The sequence below is a fragment of the Macrotis lagotis genome, chromosome 7, assembly GCF_037893015.1.
Source record: "Macrotis lagotis isolate mMagLag1 chromosome 7, bilby.v1.9.chrom.fasta, whole genome shotgun sequence".
NCBI lineage: Eukaryota > Metazoa > Chordata > Mammalia > Peramelemorphia > Peramelidae > Macrotis > Macrotis lagotis.
In genome coordinates, this window is record NC_133664.1 from 57698397 (window position 1) to 57722991 (window position 24595).

The following is a 24595-nucleotide window of genomic DNA, read 5'->3' on the forward strand; positions in this document are numbered from 1 at the left end:
TGTTCTCTGCAAATAAAGTGAATCAAGAATGACTTCTACATCAATAACACAGTTTTTCCTATTTGCTAAAAAGAAAAAAATCATTTTTTGAATTTTGTTGTGTTTTCCAAGTCCAAAACCTTCTTATTCCTTTCTGAAAGTATTTACAATACTTAAATATGTGGTTTCTGTGTAACCTACATGATTGATCTCTTTCTTTAATTATTCTTGGATAACATTTTTCACAGTTCTAAGTTTTGTTATCTTTGCTTTAAAGTCGCTGATTGTCAAAGTATATGTTGATTTAATTTGGAGAATTTTATGAAATTCTTTGTAGAATTTCTCTATTTCATTCATTGAAATAAATATTAGACCATTAATTGCAATTGTTGTCATGATTTCCCACTTGCAAATACTTAATATAACCACTGAATAATGATCAAATGTGCTATTGAATTATCTTATTTTCTTTGTATTTTTGAGAAAATTGATACCACCAACCCCTCCTCCTATTCCATTACTACCACCATCTAGTAATTCCCTGATATCTACTGCTTTCATTTTCAAGGAGGAAATCAAGGTTGATTTAATTCAGTTCCTTCGATAGTATGTTTGTTTATCATTGGACAAAGAACTCACCCTGAGAGTGCTAACAGCTAAGCTAATTTTGCTAAGTAGTCTACACAATATTATGATTCTTTGTACCCTCTTTATCTTTTTCTGCATTTTTACTACCATCATTGAAAAAGAAAAAAAAAGGTCACATAGAACCAAGGAACATTTTGCATTTAATTTTATTTATTTCTTAGGGTTACTAGGACCAAATAATTCATGCCTATATGACTATTCTAACAGTCCCAAATATATATATCCTATTTTAAGCTTTTACTTAAAAAATTTGTAGTATGTGACTAGGCCTATATTTAGATTTTTTTGAAATGGTGAAAACTTTGAAATTTTACATTTTATTGGCATAATCATTGAGAATCTAGAGTCATCTTCATGACACAGCCCACAAAATAGTGTGTTGTGGAGTTATTGTTCATTATTTTTAAAAACACATTAGAGACTGAGAAAATCATGGTACTTTATTGACTTCAGGTAATAGCTTCATTACCGAAATGCTCTTTTTATGAGTTTTAAGCAGTAAAGAATATAAAGAAAAACTCATCCTTTTAGAAGTTGTCTATTAACATCACCAGAAGGTTAGCAGTTGGGGCTTAAATTTATCTTGTCTCAGCAATTCATTTGCTGAGCTACTGTAGGTTACTATTTACATCACTTTCAAAGTAGACACACACACATAGCATTGAATTATAGGTCTTTCCTTTCAATAGGATGCAAGTTCCTATAGTTTATCTATATTTAATGTTTGTAACAATCTTAGAAGATAGTAAAGTGCTTTATTATAGGCCCTTAGTAAATGTGTGTGGTGTTTAATTGACTTATTAGCATACCTCATTGCTGAAGGTTTAGGGCATTGGCCAATTAGCTAATTAACTTATTGATTGAATTGAGTTGATATTTATTTATTTATTTATTCCTCAAAGTGGAATGGAGAAGTAAGAATATAGCTTTTTGATGGGAAGGATTGGTCCCAGGGGTGTTTGTAGAAAGCAGCTTAATTTTCTTTTCCAGTGTGATATTAAAGAAATAAGAGATAATTGTTAACAAATTTAATAAATACCCAACTTTTCATTTCCAGCCCACTCCCAGGAACCTGATTCAGATCTTTAATATCTCTTGTCTACTTTCCCTACTTTAAATCTCTACTCATTTTCTATTCTACTTCATCTTTTGTTCAAGAGCTAAAGTTTTTGAAAATATATTGTTGTTGTCTAGTCTCTTTAGTTTTATCTAATTCTTCATGATCTCACTTGAGAGTTTCTTGGCAAAAAATAATGGAATGATTTCTGATTTTTTTTCTTCCAACTCATTTTATAGGTGAAATGATCAGTGGGGCAAATATGACTTTCTTGGTGTCACACAATTTTGAGGTTGCATTTGAACTCAGATTTTCTTGACTCCAGTTCCTGTATTCTATCTACTGTGTCACCTTTTTTCCCTTTTCAGTCTTTATTTATATATTTATTTTTTCATCCATATGCACATGTCTATTTTTAAATTACAAAATTTTCTTCCACCCTCCCTTTCTACCCCGACTCCCAGTAGTGAACAGTCAGGTTAGCATTGTACATACATATTTTTAATAAGCATGTTCATATATTAGTCATTTTCCATATGAGGAATTAAGATTAATGGAAAGAAATAGATTAAGAAATAATTTTTGTAAACTGTTCATCAGATTTTGAAGGGTTTTTTCAGTTTTGTTTTGTTTTTCTTCCTCTGGAAGGGGATAACTTTGTCCATAGCTGGTCTAATATGGTTGTTCTAGCTCTCTAAACTTCTGAGAGAAGCTGCTTCTATTAGGGTTGATCATCTCACAATATTGTATTGAATGTGTACAATGTTCTTTTGGTTCTGCTCCCTTCACTCAGCATCAGAACCTGTAAGTCATTCCATGCTTCTCTAGAGTCTGATCATTTATGGTTTCTTTTAGAACAATAGTATTCCATAGTATTCACATACCATAACTTATTTAGCCATTCCCCAATTGATGGGCATCCCCTCAATATTCAATTCTTTGCCACTACAAAAGGAGCTGCTATGAATATTTTGGAACATGTTGGACTTTTCCCATTTTTATGATTTCCTCTACATATAGTTCTATAATTGGAATTGCTGGGTCAAATGGAATAAACATTTTTATTGTTCTTTGGGTATAGTTCCATGTTACTCTCTCGAATGGATGGATCAACTCCACCAGCAATGCATCAATGTCCTAATCCTCCCACAACCTCTCCAACATTGATCATTTTCCCTTTTTCTCATCTTGAACAATCTGATAGGTGTGAGGTGATACCTCATTGTTATTTTAATTTTCATTTCTCTAATCAATAATGATTTGGATCATTTTTCATACAATTATATATATATATATATATATTTAATTTCTTCATTTGAAAACTGTCTATTTAAATTCTTTGACCATTTTTCAACTGGGGAATTATTTGCAAGCTTATACATTTGATGCAATTCTCTATTTTAGAAATGAAACCTTTATCACAACTCTTAGTTGTGAAGATTGTTTCCCAGCTTTCTGCTTTCCTTCTAATTTTGTCAGCATTGATTTTAATAGTAAAAAACCTTTTTAATTTAAAATAGTGATATTCATTTTGCAGTTTATAATGTACTCTGATTCTTGTTTGGTCCTAAATTTATCCCCTTCCCATAGATCTAATAAGAGTATTTTTGGTCTATTAATTTATCTATGTTGTTGCCCTTTATGTATAAATCCTGTATGCATTTTGACATTATTTTGTTGTACAGTGTTAGATGTGGGTCTATGCCCAGTTTTTGTCATACCATTTTCCAGTTTTCCCAACAATTTTTTGTCAAATGGTGAGTTCTATGTCTGATCATATCATTCCCAGCTCATTGAGCTACAAAATCTAGCTTCCTAGTTTACGTAAAATTCTGCTGGGCATGTCCTTCATAATTTACTGGTCCCTTCCTGTATTCCTACTTCTTATATTTAATTTGTCTTGACATACTCTATAATCTAGAGACCCATTGAATTGCTTGTAGTTCCTCATTGTTCCATCTTCTATTTCTATACTGTCCCCTATGCCTACAATGTTATTACCTCTACTTCTTGATGTTTCTGGCTTCCTCTATGATTTAGATCAAATATCATCTTCTTAGGAGTTCTTTCTTGGTCCCTGAAACTGTATCATTTTCCCCTTTCAGATTTACTGTCACTATTTTGTATATATCTCATATATGCTTAGTTATTTGCTTTTGGTATTCATTGGAATGTATATTTTCTGTGAATAATATTCCTCTTTTGGAATTATGTAAATAAGTTAGCTTTTGATTCAAAGATTTTGCTATTTATTTTTTGTCATTCATAAAAAGAAAATCCCCATACATACTAAAATATTTTAGCAGCTCTTTTCTTGGCAGAAAAGAAGTGGATGAAAAAATAGCTGTCTAACATTTTGAGAATGGCTAAACTAAGTGTGGTATGTGATTATAATGTGATAGTGTGATTACGTGATGGAATAATGTAATAATTTATTGTTATAAGAAATAATCAGCTATTATGAATACAGAAAAATATGGACTTACATGAATTGATAAAGTGAGTGGAGTCAAGAAAATAAAACATAATGAATACAACAATTAGAAAAACCACAATAAATAGTTCAAAATGAATGCTGAAAACTTGAGAAGAGAAACATGGGCCCAAAGAAGAGATCTGCAGAAACATCCCCATGTGACTTCTTTACAGAAGTGGGAGTCCAAAGATTATAAAAAGTTGTACTTATTTTTTACATTTTTGAGTATTTAAGAGTTCTACTAATATCTTTTCTTCTATTTTTGCTTTTAAAAATGCTTTGTTATATTGGATTTCTTTCTGAGAAGTGATAGAGGTAGCATGCTATGGTCATGTAAAACTGAAATTGTCAAGAAAAATTATTTTAAATAAAGAATAAGTCCCTTGAAGGATAGGGCCTGTTTGTGCCTTTATTTATATGCCCAGAGCTTAGTTTAGTGATAGGTACATAAGGAAAAAGGCATTAATTTCTTGAACAAAATTGGTGAAATATAAGAGGGGAAAAAATGTTGTATTTCTTAAATTGACTTTAGTGGTCCTTAGGTGCTCTATTATCATATTTCAATGGAATGCCTATTAAGTATGAAACATATTTGCATAAGTATTAAAATAATTCATCTTGATTAATGTTATTACAGTAAAACTCAAAACTAATCACAACCTGCCATTTCTGATAGGCATTTTGTCAGCCTTTTATATCTCACTGAAATTTCAGTGGAACTGTAGCTCTTCTAAGCCCTACAAATGTCAAAGGAGTTGACTGTGATTAATGTGAATAAGAAAGAGTTCTAATAATGATTGGCTAGTTTTCACACAGTGTCACTATAAAAGTATATGTGGGAGAAAAGTCTTAAGGTGATTTTAGAAATGTTTAACTTAGAAAATCTCTCGAGTAACAATTCAGGCTTAACATTTAATAGGATGTCCCTGCCCTCCATACTCCAACCATTTGTACTGATTGCTTTCTTAGATCTTAGTGGAGGCTGCAGTTGGGGATGGTTTCACGGGTGACATTGCAATCGATGACTTGTCGTTTATGGATTGTACCCTCTACCCTGGTAAGAGAAGAGATTTATTATGTTATTTTATTAGCATTACAAAGCCTATTTGTTTTCTTCTGGGGGAAGTGGAAATGAAGACATTTTGCTGGAAATGGATCAGAAAACCTGAAACAAAATATTTTCATTACTCTACATTTTCTCTGTTAAATGTTATTTCTTTTCCAAATTTTCTGTGCCCTGAGGTAATGTCCATTGACTTGAATCCATGATAGTTGGGCTCAGAATTTTACTAAGGGCATATCACAGTCTCTCTTGAGCTTTACCTTCCACACTCATGAAGCAGAAATATGATTTTTTGCAACTCAACTTGCAACTCATAGATTCATTTGTTAAGATTAGATGAGATGTGGGAAAATAATAAATTTATTTATTAAGTAGAAAAATTGATTAAATGAGATAAAATCCATTCAACAGCATAAAATATTTTGCATATGAATTCTAATAATTTTAATCAGTCTTAGGACCGATTTTCATCTTATTCATTCCTTTAAAACTTTATGGTTGATTATGATAAAGAACAGTGAACATTTATTAAGAATCTACTAGGTATAAGAGAATGTCCAACCTCTGGAGATACAAGGACATATATGAAAAAGCATCTGTTCTCAAGAATCTTACTTTCTTTTATGCTATATAATGCAAAGTCATTTCAAAGGAGAGTCTTTACCACTGGACAATTAAGAAAACATTTACTAAAGGAAAGTGACATCTGAGACTGGAAGTCTTTGTTTCATATTTTTATATATATATGTTTTTATTGTATATATATATAATATGTATCTTTATGTAACTATATCATATGCATTTATTCATATTGGTTATTTATAATCTATGGACATTATATATAATATAATATATATATATATATATATATATGTATGTACAATGTATATGTGTTTTTATATATGAATGAAGGAAATGGTCAACCTCTACAACATATTTGCCAGTAAAACCCCATGGATTACATTGTCTATGTGTTCATGAAGTCAGATACAATTGAACAATACAAAATATTTTTTCATGAAAATTTTTCAGGAGAAAAGGAATATTTAGAATATTTCAGAATTTGTTTTTCCATAGGAAAAAAATCTGATTGCAATTTCCTAATTTTCAGTGTGAAAACAATTTTGCTGTTCTCCTTAAAGTCACTAAAAACTTCTCTCTCCCTAAATAAATACTAAACAGAACATTACAATATCCCAGATGACATCTAAAAGATAGAATAAAAGATGAAACATGGACCTATGGTCTTGAATATAGGATAAATTATTGAGAAGTGCTAAAAATGTCACAGAATTCCTAATTGATTATTGTCTTACTAATTTCATTTATTTAAATAACTATTTATTTTAACTCTCCCATTTTTCAAATTCCCAAGGCAATCAGGTATTAGTATTTATAGTAACTTTCATTCTTTAATTACTTCCTTGTAATCTTAAAGATCTATCTGGGTTGACTAGTCTTACCCTAATATCTCAAAAATATTGGCATTTTGTGCCTCATTTTTTAAAGTTTACATTTTTCAAGTAGACTTTAGTTGTAAATTAAAACAATAAATTTAGTTGTTTTGTTTTCTTTAGTTTCTTGAATTAGAAAAATGTGTTATATTATTGAATATTCAATAAATATTCATCTTAAGAAAATAAAAAAATGAAATCCCAGGCTGCTCCCTATAACTACATGGAATAGGCATGCTTTTGTTGGGAAGTACAGAAATATTAAGAGCAGAATGACCCACTTCTCATGAAAGCATTGCCTTAGATCTTAAAAATGGCCTGACTAATCTCATGGTGGCCATGGACAGAGAATAAGACCTAGTCTTAAGGAAAACTTAAGTATATACTTTGAATCTAGTGTCAGTGTGACCATGGACATATTGCTTAAGTTCTTACAGCCCCAGCTATCCTTATATATAAAATGGGAGAACTAAATAAGGAAATGGAAGTTATGCAATTGTTTGTTTCATCTTGATGCAAAGGGGAAAAACTGTAATCATTTGAGCTATCTAAAATTAAAATGATTTACCTCTAAGAGACTGGGTCTCCTCTTATTTGAGCTCTTCAGATGAGACTAGATAATCAATCATCATTTGGGAGAGTCAATTCTTTGCATGTTGTAGAATGGATTCTTTTTTAGCAAATGATAACTTTTGAGGTTCCTTCCAGCCCTGAAGTATGATAATTCAATAATAGGGTTCTTGGAAACTGATGCTGACAACAGTGACTACAGGTTGTATCCTTAATCTCCTATGCTCCTGTTGCTCATGTTAGACAACAAGATAAGCTATGGAAATGTTTTTATTGACTATAGCAAACTTATGGTTGGTAAATAGATGAAGTGAAAAGATGAGGGTAGAAGTTTTGACCGATGATTTCTCTCTACTGTTCGTCTTAGTCATAGATGAAGCCGCTTAGAGAACAAAGGAAGTACAAGGCGTCCATTTGGCTGCCATTTCTTCCTTACCTCCTCATTCCCTGGCACTAATACTAGCCATCATCATGGATCCAATTTCAAAAGGAAAAAGACTTATGATTTTTTGAAAACTTAACAAAACATTGGCAATCCCTCAAAGAGATCTTGGCATTCTAGGCCTAAAGGAAAAAGAAAAAGTTGTGATTGGAAATATAGAGGACAACACAGAGAGTTTTCCTTTTCCATATTTTGCCATTTTTGTTGTCCCTCATTCTCCTATTGCTCCTTTCCACCACTGGTATTTCAAACACGGAGGAGAATAGCCAGAGGCAAGGGCAGAGATGTGAAAAATCAGTTGCAGACTTGTACTAGCCCCAGGCTTCTGGTTAGAATTTTGGAAGAAAGCATGGAACTTTCTTCCATGTGGTTTTTGTGTTGGCTCCATAACAAAAGGAACTTTTTGTTAAATCACAAAGTCTGTGGAAACCATAGATTTTTTTTATGGAGAAATTGATGAAAATGTCCCATGAGGTTCAAATGGAAACACAATTTAGAAGAACCTTTATAGGGGGAGGTGGGGGGAAAGTACTTATTTTTCAATCCTGTTTTGTTCATGGATCCCTAGTGTAAATGAAAGAATGTATATGGAAGTGTTTGTTATTCCCATGTACTCATGAACAGAACTGTTCTTGCTTCCTACCTAATCTGAGAATAAATTTGTTACCTTCTTTCTGTATATTCTCCCCTAGTCTTCCCTAGCTAGGAATCTAAGTCAAATTTTGCTGATTTAAAAACTGAGGCACACTAATATATACTATATAAAATCAGAGACTACTTATGTTTCCCTTTTCCTTTTTTTGAAAATCAATTGATTTCCTACATGATTGCTACTTTGCTGCTATCATTTCATTTATCACAAGTTTGACATTGTAGACTCTGCATTAAGCAGGTCTTTCTCTGCTTGTCCAGATTCATTTTTGAACCTGCTCTGGTTTCTAATTTAATTTCCACTTAACCTTTAATTGTGATTCAGTTTCTTCTTGAACTTTTCACCTATTTTGCTTAATTGTCTCCTTGACAAAAAGAAATAGCTCTAGATTTAAATCTAACCTGAAATGAAGATGAAAAAAAAGTCTCTCAAATAAACAAATTTGCTCTTAAAGCATTATGTAACCCATGAAATGTTCAGGTGTAACATAGTTCTTCTATGAGCAGTTCTTTTGCATTGGGCATTACATTTTTCTTCCCATTACTACAATACAGTGGATCATGGGGAATTAAGAGGGCTTATACTCTAAATCAAGAAAGATTTCTGGTGTCATATTTTTTCACAGGTAGGGATAGTTGTTAAAGAAACATCCTCGAATTTGATAATAGAGAGTGAGTTATATACAATAGATAAAACTCTGAACATGGAGACAGGAGGACTTTGGTTCAAATTGACATAGATATTTATTATCTGAGTGATCCTGGGGAATTTACCTAAATTCTATTTACCTAAGTTTTTCTGCTCTGTGAAATGGAGGTATAAAAGCTCTTAGGGTTATTGCTATGATCAAATGAAAAAAATATTTGTAAATTACTTTGCAAACATTTATTATTATCAGATATATTACTAGTGACATATAAACCTGTCAAGAGTAGAGCATTTAATGATGCCTTATCTTGTCTTATTCTTCTTTTGAATTATTGCCAACAGGAGTGAACTGATTTCTGGAAAATTTTATGATAGGAAATTTGGCAAGGGAGAATTGAGGGCTTTATCTTAGAAATTGTGATAAAGAATATGAAAGATATATGTAATTTGAATGCAACTTACTTATGGGGAGAACAGATTTCAAAAGAATGAGAGGAAGAAAAAAATAGAATCCTAAAGATAAAATCTTGGAGTGGAAGGCAACATCAAAAGGAGGGGAAAGCTTCAGCAATGAAAATTCAAAAACAAAAAGAAAAGTAATTTCATTGAGGAGTAACATAAGAGTTAGTTATTTAAAGCAACCAATATAAATGTTCAGGATACTTATCAATCCACTTAATTTGCAAGATGATATATACCATAAAGGGAAAGAAGAGAAGATAATAGAGGATTATTTAAAAATATAACCCAGTACTCTATTTTACCAGAACTGAAGTGAAATATCACCTTTAAATGATGTGAAAATTGAAGATAGATAAGATGTTCTCCTTTTGGATATGTTGGAGAAAAAAATTTAAAAAAAATGGATCAAAGGATCGACTCACTCCCCAGAATAGGTAGAAATTTATAACATAGAGGAAGCAGAGCTTCATTTTTGCATCCCCCCCCTGCTCATGAAAATGATTTTTATATTGCAAAGTTCAAAATAAAATTGGGAGTTCATACTTAAGATTCTACAATGTTGACATTCATACATCTTTGTTGCAATGTGAACTAGTCATTGTGTTATCATGCAATAGGGTACGAGGGAGAACTGGTTGAAAATACTGGCTCTGTTTCTGATTGGCTTGGTATCCTTATGGAGCTCATTTAACATCTCTTAGCTTTAGCTTCCTTAATTGTAAAAAGAGGATAATACACTTTGTACCTTAAAGGAATGCTGTGAGGAAAAACTTTTGCAAAGCTTACTGTTCTGTATTAATGTGAATAATAGTTTTTCATTGTTCTCTTCCATAGGCCTGTCAAGAGTAGGATACATTTATTTCTTGAAAGAAAAGGCAATAAGATGACTCAGTTAACTTAGAAACTTATGTTGCAGCTTTAAAATATGGAATCACAGCAGCTGTAAAATGAGTATTGGTTTATGAATTCATTGGCTTAATTGTAGTTTTTCTGATTTATAACTGAATTGGTTTGCTAATTATTTCTGATTGTTCAATTTACTAGCTGTTTTAGGCATCTTTTTTGTTATATCCTTAATAATCATCTTTATTCATGTTACATTCTTCAGGCTTTTTCTGTTTCCCCTGATTTTCCTATTTTCTCAGCAGAGGTTCATGTTAGTCAAAATATACTGAAGATGGTCAAAATTTTGGTCTTTGTAGAGTCCTCTTTTAGCTTTAAGCTGTTTTGTATTCTTTCTGTTTTTCCCAGGATGATGAACAACTATATTAACGAAAAGCATATTAAGCTTCTCTTTCCCTTTGTTTTGCTAAGAAGTGTTAAGGGTCTCTTGAGAAATACTAAATATCAACAGAATGGCAAGATCATGTGGGAAATACAAATAAGTTTAGGATATTAATAGTACTATAAAAAGAATGAGGAATAATCAGAAATTTCAGTTTTAATTTGTCTAAACTATTGTTGGCTGCTTGTGAGGCTACCCTACCATAAAACAGAAAAGTGGTTAACTATGCAAATTGAAAACCTTCCATTTGAGGACACCACAAGTTAAGAGTTTTTATTTTATTTCTAAGGTTCAAAAACAAAATCAAGAAATGCAGAATCAGCTAGCCCCATTACCCCATTCAAAGATTACAATGGAAATGTTTTTCTGCCTCTTATTTATGCAAAAGCCCATGTCAGAAACAAAGAAGGGCCATTAAAAGACTCACATTCCGGTTAAAAGGCAGTTCAAGTGATACTGAATTCTGTAAGTTGTTGGTGTCTATGACAGAATGTCTGAGACGAAGATGTCTATTAAACCCTACTGTAACATTCTCAGTGAGGTCTGAAAATTTCTGTGTCTGTCATTTATTAAGACTAAATATGTAAAAAAAGACCTAATGCCACTTTCTGGAATGTGGGAGCAAATAGCTAAACCTGTTATAATGGAAGACACAGAAAGAATAACTTTTTTAGCAAAATAGGTTTAAAATGAGCAGTTATTCAAAGAATAAAAATGTGATATAGTAGTTGAATATCTGATGTGGTAACAAATCTTTGTCATTGTTGAACTCTCATGATCTACACCTCTCTAACTCTTTAATTTATTTATTTTATGGCTATATATTCCTAAAGGGAATTTCTTTATTTGGTAGTTTTCTATATCAGTAAAATCACAGATGCAGTTGCTATTCTTTCTATGCAAAATGATGTACTAGTTGCTAAAGGAGATACGTGGTCTTGGTCTTTAGAGTTTACAGTCGGACAGGCTAGACAATTCAGTACAAGGTAATAGAAAGGGTGTAGGAAAGCAAAATACACACAAATACAGGATCAGGGAAGCAAAGAGGAGAATTGCTTCTAGCTGGTGGGTCTGGGAAGGCATCACCAAACTACTGACATTTAAACTGGGCCTTTGGGATAGATTAACTTTTAACAAGCAATACTATAAGTAGATTCCAGATGGAGAGACCAGCAGGGGAAAAGGCATGGAAGATTTGTACTAGGAAAATTTCTCTGGCAAACACAGAGAGAGAATTTGGAGGTAAGGGAACAGAGGGAAGGATATTACTAAAGTATAATTGTGAGGATCATTATGATGATGCAAAGAAAGTCAAGTGCTTTGTAGTTGTAATTTTGCAATTTGACTAAAGAAAGAGATGAGGAAATATTCCTCTTTTTATCCCTAGAAGAGGAGGTAGACTAAAGATGAAAAGTTGTAAACACTTTTGGTCATAGATGCTTGTCAATTGACTTTTGCTTTTCATTATCCTAATGAAAAACTCAGTGGATGTCTGTGGATCATATAGTATATCTGATACTGCTATATTAAATGAATGACATACATTTTTCTAATATAGTAAAACTAAATAATTTTAATATATTATTTTTTAGCTTATTGCAAATGTTTGGTAATAAAGGTGTCAAGTAGAATTTTAGCTATGAATAGATCAAAAAAAGAAACAGAAATGAGATATTTTTTTGAAGTGACACTGGTGACATTGGGAGAGGAATCCAAGATTTTTGGGAAGACAGTAATGCCACCAACAAATCAACATACTGTACTAAGGAATCTAGGATTATGAATAGGTTTGGGGAAAGGGAGAATGTGAATTCATTTTTTTAAATGTCACTTGGAATTTCAATGGGGCCCCTAAGGAAGCTTGCATTCTAGATTAGAATGGTGATTTACCAGAAGGCACCAGTTAAAAGATAATGGAGTTAATGAGAGATTCAAAGGGTATTAGTGTTGAAACTCTCTATGTTATGTCCTTCCACTCAACCCCACCAATCCTGAATAGTCATTGGCTTTAGGCATGTGATTTTCCAAATGTTTCCATTAAAATTTATATTTATATTACACCTAAAGATCAAGAAATAGTGTGAAGGGGCAGCTAGGTGGTGCAGTGGATAGAGTACTGTCTCTGGAGTCAGGAATACCTTACTTCAAATCCAGCCTCAGGCACTTAATAGGCTGTGTGGCCTTGTGCAAGCCATTTAACCCCACAAAAAAAGGTATGGAAGAAATAGTGTGAAATTGTTTGCCAATACAAATTCTGCTTTTAGAAAAGAAATGTCTAATAATCTAATCAAAAATAAATAAATATTTTAAGTGACTATTTATGTGGTCGATTGTAGTAGAGGATGCAGAATCCAAAGTAAAATTGTTTCTGCCTTCAAAGAGCTTACAATCTATAGTAAAGACAATATGTTATTCAATCAGAGTATAAATGGTATTTTGTAAAGCAGAAGTGCACTGACAGCAGAATCAGAAATAGCCTCAAAGTTTTAATATTTTCTAATTTAATTCAGTCATTTTGTAGCTAATATTATAACCTCAAAGTCTAAAGGAATTTGAACCTATTGAAATTTTGCTTTTGTAGAGAGCACAGAAATAGACTGTTTCTGAATAGTAATGAGGAATTATTTTCACAATGAAAATTTTAAAAATTATAGATTTATAACTTTAATGACTCTGGAAAGTCAGTTGGTCTAATCTTTATCACTTTGTAGAAGAGAAAACTGGGACCCAGAGAAATGGTGTGTTTGTTGAGGTGCAACAAGAATACAAATTATAAGCAAAATCATGTCATTTTCTCTCTTTTCATTGTCCCTACTATCGTATTTAATAAGTTTTTCCCTCTTTCCCCTGTTTCTTCTTCTTTTCTCCTTAAATCTCAGCTCCCCCTACAGATTTGGGTGGGCACTTTTTTTTATTAATCAAAAGGAAAAAAGAAGATAAATGGGCAATTATTCCAGGATTCAGTATGTCAATCGATGTAATATTCAAGACTATGGGAATTGATATTCAAAGTAGATTGTTGAGGGGGAAAACATGCAAAGAATCCTGAGAACAGTATTAGAAGATGTAAAAGACAAAGAACAGGTTAATCCAATGAGCAGTAAGTAGTGAAGTAATGAAACAGTACATAAAAAAGACTGGAGAAGCGGCCACTAGGTGGCGCAGTGGATAAAGCACCCGCCTTGGAGTCAGGAGTACCTGGGTTCAAATCCGGTCTCAAACACTTAATAATTACCTAGCTGTGGGCAAGCCACTTAACCCTGTTTGCCTTGCAAAAACCTAAAAAAAAAGATTGGAGAGAATTTTAAGAGGAAGTGGGTAGTTGTTACCTGTATTGAACATGAAAAAAATTGTAAGATGAAGAAAAAATGAATTGGATGATAAGGAATTCATTAATAGGCCTTTATTTAGCACATTGGTTATATACAAGTTTCTATTGCTTAATAGGAGATCCCACAACTGTCAAATAACCCTATAACATGCAAGATATAGATAGATAAAATAGAATGTAATATTAGAGGAGATAAACTTGCAGTGGAGGGGAAAGACTTCAGCAAGAGCATTGGAACTCCATCTAGTAGGAAGTCAGAGAAGTCACTGGTAATCTTTAAAATTAATCAATGAATCAATCAGTAAAGATTTATTAAGTACCTTCTAGCATAAGACATTGCACTAAACAGAGGGGATTCAAAAGGCGGCAAAAGAATACCTCAAGTTCTTCACTGTTGAATGGAAGAGAAAACAAGCCAACTATAGGCTAGAAAAATTGGGAATAATCAACATGGGAAGGCAATAGAATGAAAAGATGTGGGGGGGAAAGTTTCTGGTAGAAGAGGGGATTTTCAGATGGGATTAGAAAAAAATTCAGAGAAACTTGAAGGAGATGAGGAGTTGAGAGCATTCTTGGCAGCAGGGACAGACAATGCCGATAGATTTGTTTGAGGAACAACAAGCATGCCAGTGTCACTCAATTGAAAAATAGTTTTAAAAGTTTTAGAGTGCATTTTTATAACTTTTTATAGTAGGAGACTGAAAAGACAGAAACAAAGCAACAAAAGAATGTGTGTTTGTTTGGGAGCTATATTTATTTGGAAACAACCTTCTGAAGCTTAAATATGTTAAAGTTTCTTATGGAAGAAATCCTTTGAATAAAATTGAAATTTGAGGTATTAAAATTTAATCTCTTTTCTAAATGGAAAATTTTATTGGAAAATTCCAGCTTCCTGGAAGTAGATGCATATTATTTGAGTTATTCAGAACGTCACATGCCTAAAACATATTCGACCTATTCAGGATTAGGGGGAAAATAAAAATTGATTTTCTTTATTTTAATACCAGTTGCAATATAGATTGTAGGGAGGACAGATTTGGTTAAAATAAACTATGAATTAGCAACAATTGGTTTATCAGAAAGTCTCTACTATTGCAGAAAGAGGCTTTAATAATATTTATTACAAGATATTTGTAGGAAAAGAATTGAAATATAATATCCAATTTTGGTTAGATAATCCTCTGAACCTTCTGTCAAATATATGATATGCTTGGAGTTTTTATTTTCTTATAGTCATTAAAAATTACACCACAACATATATTCAGTTTAATTCTTAAAAATCAATGTATTTTTAAGAAAGTCGGTTAAGTTGGGAATGAATTCTGTGGCCAAAAAACAGAGTTTTCTCAGTCCAAAATCACTTTTGGTTCCATTAGAATCATAGGGCATAACATTCTGAATTAACCAAGCCAGACAAATCTGTATTATTTTTCATTTAATGCAAGTATAACTCTTCCAAAGAATCCCACCTTCTCAAAGACAGTAATTCTGCTATATCTCATACTTTGTTTCTTTCTTAAGGATATGATTTCTCTCTCATCACATTCAACTTAGGTTAATACATACCATGGAAACAATGTAAAGACTAATAAACTGCCTTCTGTGGGGAGTGGGGGGGGGGAGGGAAGCAAGATTAGGGGAAAAATCATAAAACTCAAATTAATCAAATCTTTCAAAAAGAGAAAAGATTATACTGAAACTTTGTTAATGTTATTTATAATAGCAATGCTCCATTTATAAAATGAATAACTCACATACCCTCCTCACCCCATTAACATTGCTACTACTATATCCAACTATATCACATCAGCACCATAGCCACCAGTCTCAAAATTTCCAGCATCGTGATTAGGTGATGATTAAGTGAGAAAAAGATATTTCAACTTATTAAACTTTTTGAGGCATCTCAAAATAATTTATTCTGAATTTTCCTTTGAGACATAAAACAGCAGAGTATTTTGATAGATTTATTATTAAATATTTTACAGATCCTAGCAAATTGATTCAGCATTGATTTTTTAGAATAATTCCTTCAAAACTGTGTGATTGAAAGTGTCTCAATTATCAGGGTACAAAAGGAAATTTCCCATTATTCCAACTAACACTCATTGGAAAGTTTCCTTTCATATAATTAAATAAAAGAACAGCTTTCAGTGGGAGATTGTTAAATAATCAGCATCTTTCTGGAGGAAAGGTCATTAAAAAATTTTGAGATTACTTAGGTTTATTCTCAACTAACTCCATAGATGGGGATTGTTTAGGGAGGAGTAATAGGTTTTAATTTTTTTCAAAATATAATGAGAGAATTCTAGTTATTTTATAATATTATAAAAACAGAAATTACTTTAGAGTATTCCTCTCAAGTTTACTGGGTTATTATTGTGTAATTTATCTCTCTAATTATTCAAATTACTAGAAAAGAGAAGCAGCATGCATAGTGACTACAGAGTTAATCTTTGGAGGCAGGAAAACTGAAATTCTACCTCTTGAAATAGAAGCTGGCTTATTCTTGGCAAGTCACTAAAACTCTCAGTGCACCAGCCAGGTCTTTAAGACTATGACTTACAGAACAGTTCTAAGTCTGTATTAGTAGGAGTTTGTCATTGCGGAATCCCCACTTTTGACAAAATGGGAGATTTACATCCCCAAAAGTACAGAAAAGTCTTTATGAAATTTCTTAATTTTTTTGACCCATTCAAAGGATGTAGACATCACATCTAATTGTTCATTCACTAAAAAGCTACAAATAGCATCTATACTAAGAGTTGAAAGTAGATGTACAAATTACAAAAGATTTATTTCCTTTCCAGTAAATACTTGAATTATAATTGGAGTCTTGATTATCAGCAATATTCATTACATTTTAATGGAGGTAAAGAAACTACAAATCTCTTGTATTAATGTGGGTTTATTATTTCTTCTTCAGGAAATTTGCCATTGAATTTAACGACACCACCAGGAACCATGATTCCAGTAACTCTTCCACCACACAACTGCACAGATGACAAATTTGTTTGTAGGTCAAATGGCCACTGTATTGAAAAGATTCAGAAATGTGATTTCAGATATAACTGTCCTGACAAGTCAGATGAGGCTTCTTGTGGTAGGTAAACCCTTGAATGAATTCTGTAGATTTTCCTCCAAATAAGCAATATTATTGCATGTGATCTGATGAGAAAAATAGGAATATCCTGCCACGGTCAGAACTAATATAGATTTAGAATTACTGTGGGAGAATAACAGACTTTGGTCCCTTTGAACCAGGAATAAAGTCAGGATTATGTCCTAAGAACAAATAGAGTGGTATCAAGTATGGTCCTCTCAACTATGGTTTCCAAAGATCAGATTCATCATAGATTATCCGAGATGGAACGGGCCTTACCTAGTCCAGCAGATACCTAGATGAATGAAATGATTATTTTTCAATTGTTCATAACTACTTATTAGTAGATTAGGTATTAGGCATTTCTATTTTTTATTCCCTCATCCATTGGCAGCTAGGTGGCTCAGTGACAGAGCACTGGGCTTGGAGTCAGGAGGATGAGTTCACATCTGGTCTCAGACATTTGACACCTACTAGTTGTGTGACCTTGGGCAAATCACTTAACCCTGATTGTCTCACATTCAGGGCCATCTCCAGTCATCCTGATTTATATCTGGCCATTGGACTCAGATGACTTTGGAGGAAAAAATGATACTAAGCACAGCACACCCTCACTCAAATTCAATTTGCTTGCTAGTCATGGTATCACCTCCCCGTTGTCATAGTCTTCTTTGAGAATGAAGGCCAAATATCATCAACATTCCCTCTTTCAGACAGGACCAATGATGAGATTGGCCTAATTCTTAGGAATATTATTGGACAAAATTCTACCCAATTAGGAGAACCTCTGATTAAAGTTCAAATTGAATGTCATCAAAGTGAATTCTAACATTAAAATCTAAGGTTCACCCCTGAAAGAGGGTGTCATCAAACATTTGCTCAAAATCCTCCAATGAGTGAAAATGCATTATTTCCCATATTATTCCCTTTTCAAGACTAAATTTGACTATGATTTTTCTTAAATCTACCTTCTAAGCACAAGCAGAGTTTTAGGCTTTCAGATGAAGTTCCTCCAAATATTAGAAGAAAGAGTTCATCCCTATTCCCTCTGCAACTTCTTTTATCCAGCTTAAATTACTCTTCCCCCCATACTCACCCTATTTCTTTCAACTGGTCCTCACTTGTATACAAAGACCTTAGGTCAAATTGAGTTTCACAAACTTAAGATATATGTGATATTGGACAAGTCATTTAGCCTCTGTTTTCTCAGTTTCTTCATCTGTGAAAAGGGTTTAATATTAACCCTTCTCTTCCAGGGATATCGGATCAAATAAGTTAATTTTTGTGATGTGCTTTGCAAACCTTAAAATACTCTATAAGCATTGTTTTAACTTATTAATCATATAATTAATTAATTAATAATAAGTTCTACTATCCTCCTGGCCCTTCTCTTGACAGTGTAATTAATTGGAATAGCCTTACTAAAATTTGTTGTGCAGAACTGAATACAATCCTTGAAATATTAGCTAACCAGGGGAGAGTACATAGCTAGTCACTACTCATTCACAGTAGATATACCTCTTTTAATGCAGCCTAATTTTCTTTTGCTTTTTTTGACAGTCTTATAATACTTATAGCTCACACTGAATTTACCATCCCATAAAATTCCCATATCTCGATTTTTACAAAGTGTTATCAATCATTGCCTCTTCTTTATTAGATTTTGTCTCTGTTAAATGTCATCTTATTGAATGTGACCAACATTTTTACTTTGTAAACTGACTCAGTTCTGCAATTTGTTAATTATTTCTCCTATATATATATATATATATATATATTTATATCATTTAAGAATTATATATTTGTGCTTTTATTTAAATTATTGCAAAAAAGGTTGAGGAATAAAGAAACAAGCATAGATCCCTTGAGTTAATCTGTCATAAATCTCATTCTAATTTATAGCCAAATCATTAATAAGTACATTTTGGATCAGGCTATTAAGTCAATTTTAAATAAACCTAAATGTACAATCATTTAGATAAAGTTTGTTCATCTTCTTAGTAGGAAAGAATGAGAGAATTTGTCAAATTTATCACACAGATATAAATGGCATCTTTAGCATTCCCCAGATCTATATTAGTCTATAATGACCCTAAGATATATTTTTATGACCACAACTTTCCTTTCTAGAATTTTCAAAAATTAGAGTTGTCCAATTATTTACAATATTTTATACTATAATCTTTCCTTCAAATAAAAATTTTTGTTTTACCCTCCTCAAATCCTCTAATACCTCTTCCATTCTCTGATGTCATTAAAATATTACTTGTAGAAGTGCAACAATTCACATTGCCAGGTTTTTTTAATCACTTTCAATTGGTCAGGTCTATCTGAAATCATTAAAGGCAGTTAATGTCTTATTGGTTTCCTTCTAGTCACAAAGTTATGTATTTTTAGCCATGAACCAATAAATAAATAAATAAATAAATAAAACACAGATTGTAGAAATAATTTACAAACCAGTGATCTGTGATCGAATCAATGGATTGGTTAGAAGAAAATTCAAAATCAACACCAAATCAAAAGAATAAAACATTAGAAGATATCACAAATTGTTAAAAAAAATTCCCTAAACTGACCTTTTTTTGAAGGAAGTAGATGATTCTGGAAAGTGAGTAATAAATAAAATAATAGACATTGATATAAACTATCATAGTCTCCTAGGATAATTAACTCATAAATAAGTTTGTTGTCATATTGAGAGTAAAAGTACCCAGAAATGTTCTTATTCTGGAAATATTTGATATAATTTCCATGTAAAGATATATAGAAGATTAAGGATACTATAAATGCTGGTCTATAATTTTTATTTATAGAATTATTGTATAATTTTCCAATCGAACTTCATGACAAATTATGAACAATATTAAATCATAAAACACTTGGAAATGGCAACAAAATCAAATTTACAAAAAGTCAGAAAAAATTTAAACCAGCAAAAATAAATCATGCTGGAATGTGGAAGAAGGAACAAAATTGCAAGGTTTGTCATGATCAGTATCAATAATAATTCAATCAAGATATTTGCACTCTAATAATTTTTAATATGCTATACAGGGAGAGAAAAACACTAGAATAGAATAATAGCACAAAATACAGGTGAACAATGCCAAACCATATCTAGATAAGGCTAAATCCTTACTAGAGACTAATTTGGAATATATCAAAACTATTATTTTGTACAAAATAGAAATTGAGGAACCATTGGTAACTATTTAACAATATGCACTTTATGGATACAAAATCTTTTTAAAAATGATCTACATTCTATAACAAAAGTGCTGATGTTGAAAGTTGTGTTGACTCATAGCTCCCAAATCTTTTTATAAAGCAATTTTTGGGAGACAGTGACAGTCTATATCAATGTCTATTCCTTTATTTCTTTCCTATTTTCCAGAATCAATAACTTATTTTAAAAGGTCAATTTAGTGGGTTTAAATGCAGATCACTTGTTGAGAAATTATTCCTACATATTGCATTTATCATTTATTTTATGGTTATAATACTAAAAATCCATCACTTAGTGATGAGAAGGAAAATTTTAAAATAGCAAGAAACTATCCATTTGCAGTTTGGTGGTATGACAAAGAGTAAATTAAACAAACAAAAACAACCCTAAAGTATGAGAGTGAAGAAAAATGAGCAATGTTAAATAGATTAAATACTAGATTAGAAACCATGAAATTTGAAAAGTCTTATTCCTTTTTGTACTATATAATTATATTTTTAATAGTCACCCTGTCATAGTTATGAGAATTGAGTAGATTTCCTTCAGCTAGTTATCAAGTGAGTTTGTGCCTTGGCACAGGTTTCATGGTGCCTTAAAAGTACAGGCTATAAAGTCGAAATTTTCTTTAGTGACTTAGAACTATTTTGTCATTAAATTTCAGGGTTCATTTTTAATGGATACCTTTGGAGATATATTCTTTGAACCATGCTAAAATAATTCCTAATAAATGTACACACCATAAATTTACTAACCAACCTAAATTAAATAATTCACAAAATCCAGACTTATGAAGCCTCATTTTGTATGATTTTGATTAGATAATAATTAGTTCAAATTAGCAAGGGAAATAGAACTTAGATAGAAGAAAATAACATGAAAGGTGTTTGAACACATTTTCCTATGGGAAATCATTAAGATCACTAATGTACTCTTTCAGAAATAAATGAGAATAATTTTTTGAAGACCTTAAAATACATAGAAAAGATTATTCACAATTTATATATGCCTTTCAAAATCAACTAGATTTTCCAGTTTCCAACTTGTTAAATTTAGAGATAGAATTCATGGTTTTGGCAATCATTCTTTGGTGACTTCAAAGTCCCATGAATTTCAACTTGATGCTATTGAAATCTTGGAAACATTCTGTTTATTTAGGAAGGGATTAAAAAGTGAATGAATATCCTTTTGTACAGAAATTGATTCTATGACCCTCCTATATTTGCCACATCTTTGTGTTATGAAACTAGTCCTGAAAATCTGTGATGGTTTCTAGATTGGGCACATTTTTTAGCTTGACTGTCTATAGTGAGAAAAGAAATTTATTGTCTCAAATCTCTTTTCAAAAACATTTGGTAAATATGCATAAATATGATTATAAAAATTGACACAATTCTATTTACTTTAAAGATATTCCTTTAAATATTTTTCATTAGCATATGGATATATTTTGAAACTCGTGACAGTTTTTTGACTCCACTAGTTGAATAGTCATAAGACTAAAAACCAGAAGGGAACTCAGAAGCCATCTAGTCCAGTTCCCTCATTTTAGAGAAGAAATTACAGACTGAAGAGAGGAATTAATTTGCTTATTTTAACATCAAAAAATAAATGACAGTGGCACAATTTGAATGCAATTTTTCTGACTCCAAAAAAGCAGTGTCCTAAACTTTCATTGAAGTCAAAAGACTTCATATAAGTGATTTATTAATGAAATGACTTTTGAAAAGCAAGAAGTTGATAGTGTAAAATAATTATATTTCACAGTGATCTGTTATTTTATGCTCCTGAAAATGATAAAAACAGCATACCCTCTCATAACTTCCTAGTTTTCTATTTAAGACTTACTGTCATTAAAAAATATCACTTGATAATGAAGATTCTGTCAGTCTTTCAAATTTAGATGGTGATCCCCAGGTCTATTGTAGTATGACAGATTTCTCTAGCCCTTCTAAATCTAGAGTTGCCTTCAACACAACAAATAGAGACTTTAATGAAGGGAAACATATATTTAGCAAGACTTATTTCTGCCTTTAGTAATTTAAAATTCATAGATTTTCAAAGTTGGATTCGTAGAATTCCATATATTGAAATTCATAGATTTCTTTTTGTGTTTTCAGTATGGGAATGAGTGGGAATGAGATTTCATAAACAAATGAAGACAATAAAGGAAAAAGCAATCATGAGTTGAAGAGAGATCAAGATACTAAAAAGAATAAAGTTTCAAAGAATATTAGAAATTGTATTTCTAATAAATAAAAATGATATCAATATATTTAGAAGCCAACTAATATTTTAGAATGATAAATGCAATACAATATTAATTGTTTGTAAGATTTTTACTCAGAAAATTTAGGCTCCATATATTTTTAAAAAATCTATTTTAAAAGACCTTCCACATAATTAATTTGTTGTCTGTAATTTGAGGTATGTTGTGCAATGAAATCTTAGAAGAGAATTCTTTTTCCACTAAAGTCTTTGAGTGGCATTTAATCCTTCCATGCAGATAGCCTTTATCTTTAAAGGCTGTGAAGATAGGGAACACATTTTGGCAGGTCTTCCTAACTTAGAAAAGTATTCAGTACCATGCTAGTTCACTAGTATTCCAGAACCAGCTTAATTGAACTTGAGAGGATTATTATAATTTTGGCCAAAGGGTGATGCATATTGATGCCACAGAAATTCTAGATATTTTATTACTTTGCAGAGAGATTTCTATCTACATTACTGGGGGAAGTATCCTCTTTGAGAAATTCAAGGTCTTTTGAAATATTAAGGCAGGTGATAGCTGACGACAAAATTATTTACTCATATGCTTATTATGAACATCATCTTATTATTTTCTTCTTTAGTTATGGAAGTCTGCAGTTTTGAAAATGGAAATTTATGTAGATGGTATCAACCAGCATTAATGGAAAAAATTCAAGCATTTAATACCTTTAGGTGGGGACTTGGAAATGGAGCTAGTATACATCATGGAGAGGAAAAACACAGGCCAGCAGTGGACCACACAAAGTAAGTGACTATCCATTTGAATAATTTTCTTAGGAATTGTTAATCCAGTTTCCTGGTATCATTAAAAAAATAGCTGGCTGGGCTAAAATTATCAGAAGGGCAAAATTTAGAATTTTAACAGATATTTTCAAAATTAAATTTACTTGTCATCTTTCCTTGTAGGACTCTTAGAGTATCTTAACCCCCCATATTTGTATACATATGCATATACATATTCTTCCCATATTTATAAACATATATATCATATACATATGGCTATTACTAGAATAGAGTATAAGAAGAATAAAAAAGTGATGGTTATAAAATTATGTAAAATTTGTGTGAGTTTGTATGCATTTAAAAAGTATAAGAGACATAATTTCTAGGAGGTTAATCAATTTGTTAATAGACTTTATTAATAAAAAATGTCAGTAATACTCTCAAATGCTAAAGACCCGCTCTTAGTAGCTGGATCAAAGTTTATATCCTCTTTGGAAGAGTGGTTGTTCCTAAGAGTGGCAATCAACTTTGACTGGTTAAGAAGTTAAGAAAGAGAATGCATATTGCTGTAAGAGATGAAACTATTCTAACTAGCAACTGAGGGATGTAACTTTGAGTATATCACTTCTAAATTTCCTAGTCAATGAAAATTTAATTGAAGAATTTATCTTCACGCAAAACTGAACAGAGCTTAATGGACTTTCCCACCTTAGGTTGAATTCCTTTTAAGTTTAGTTGAGGTCTAACTAAGGCTGACAAGTGAGTTAATTCAATCTTCAGTGACTAAAGGAGAAACTCTGGATCTCCCCAAATTACTGACTATAATAATAATAATAATAATAATAATCTATTTCAATATACTGACTTTCTAAAACTGATTATAAATGAAAATAAATTTGATATGTGTGCATTTCATTCAATTTTTCAAAGATTCAGCTGGTTCTCTAAGACCAATGGTTTTATTTCATATAGTAATAAAGAACACCAAATTGTGCATAAGGATGCCTACAAATGCATATTGACTTAGAAAACTGTATGCTAATAGTATCTCTTTTTATTGTCTTTTTATTTATTTTGTTAAGTATTTTTCAAATATTAGTCTGGGTCAGCCCCACTTGGGAGTGTTGTAGAGTATGTGTGGTCTGTGAGCTGTGTTTGACACCTCTAAGATTACAAGTTGGAGAGCAGATGCTGGCAGACTAAGT

At 31.6% G+C, this 24595-nt stretch overlaps 1 protein-coding gene across 1 annotated transcript in view; it reads left to right on the forward strand.

The window, feature by feature from the left end:
* MALRD1 (MAM and LDL receptor class A domain containing 1) overlaps window positions 1–24595 on the forward strand; it is an 879021-nt gene that overhangs the window by 272699 nt on the left and 581727 nt on the right. Inside the window, exons 21-23 of the mRNA XM_074195229.1 lie at window positions 5130–5217; window positions 16994–17170; window positions 23249–23411. Of these exons, the coding sequence (XP_074051330.1) occupies window positions 5130–5217; window positions 16994–17170; window positions 23249–23411 (428 nt within the window). The remainder of the gene's footprint in view (window positions 1–5129; window positions 5218–16993; window positions 17171–23248; window positions 23412–24595) is intronic.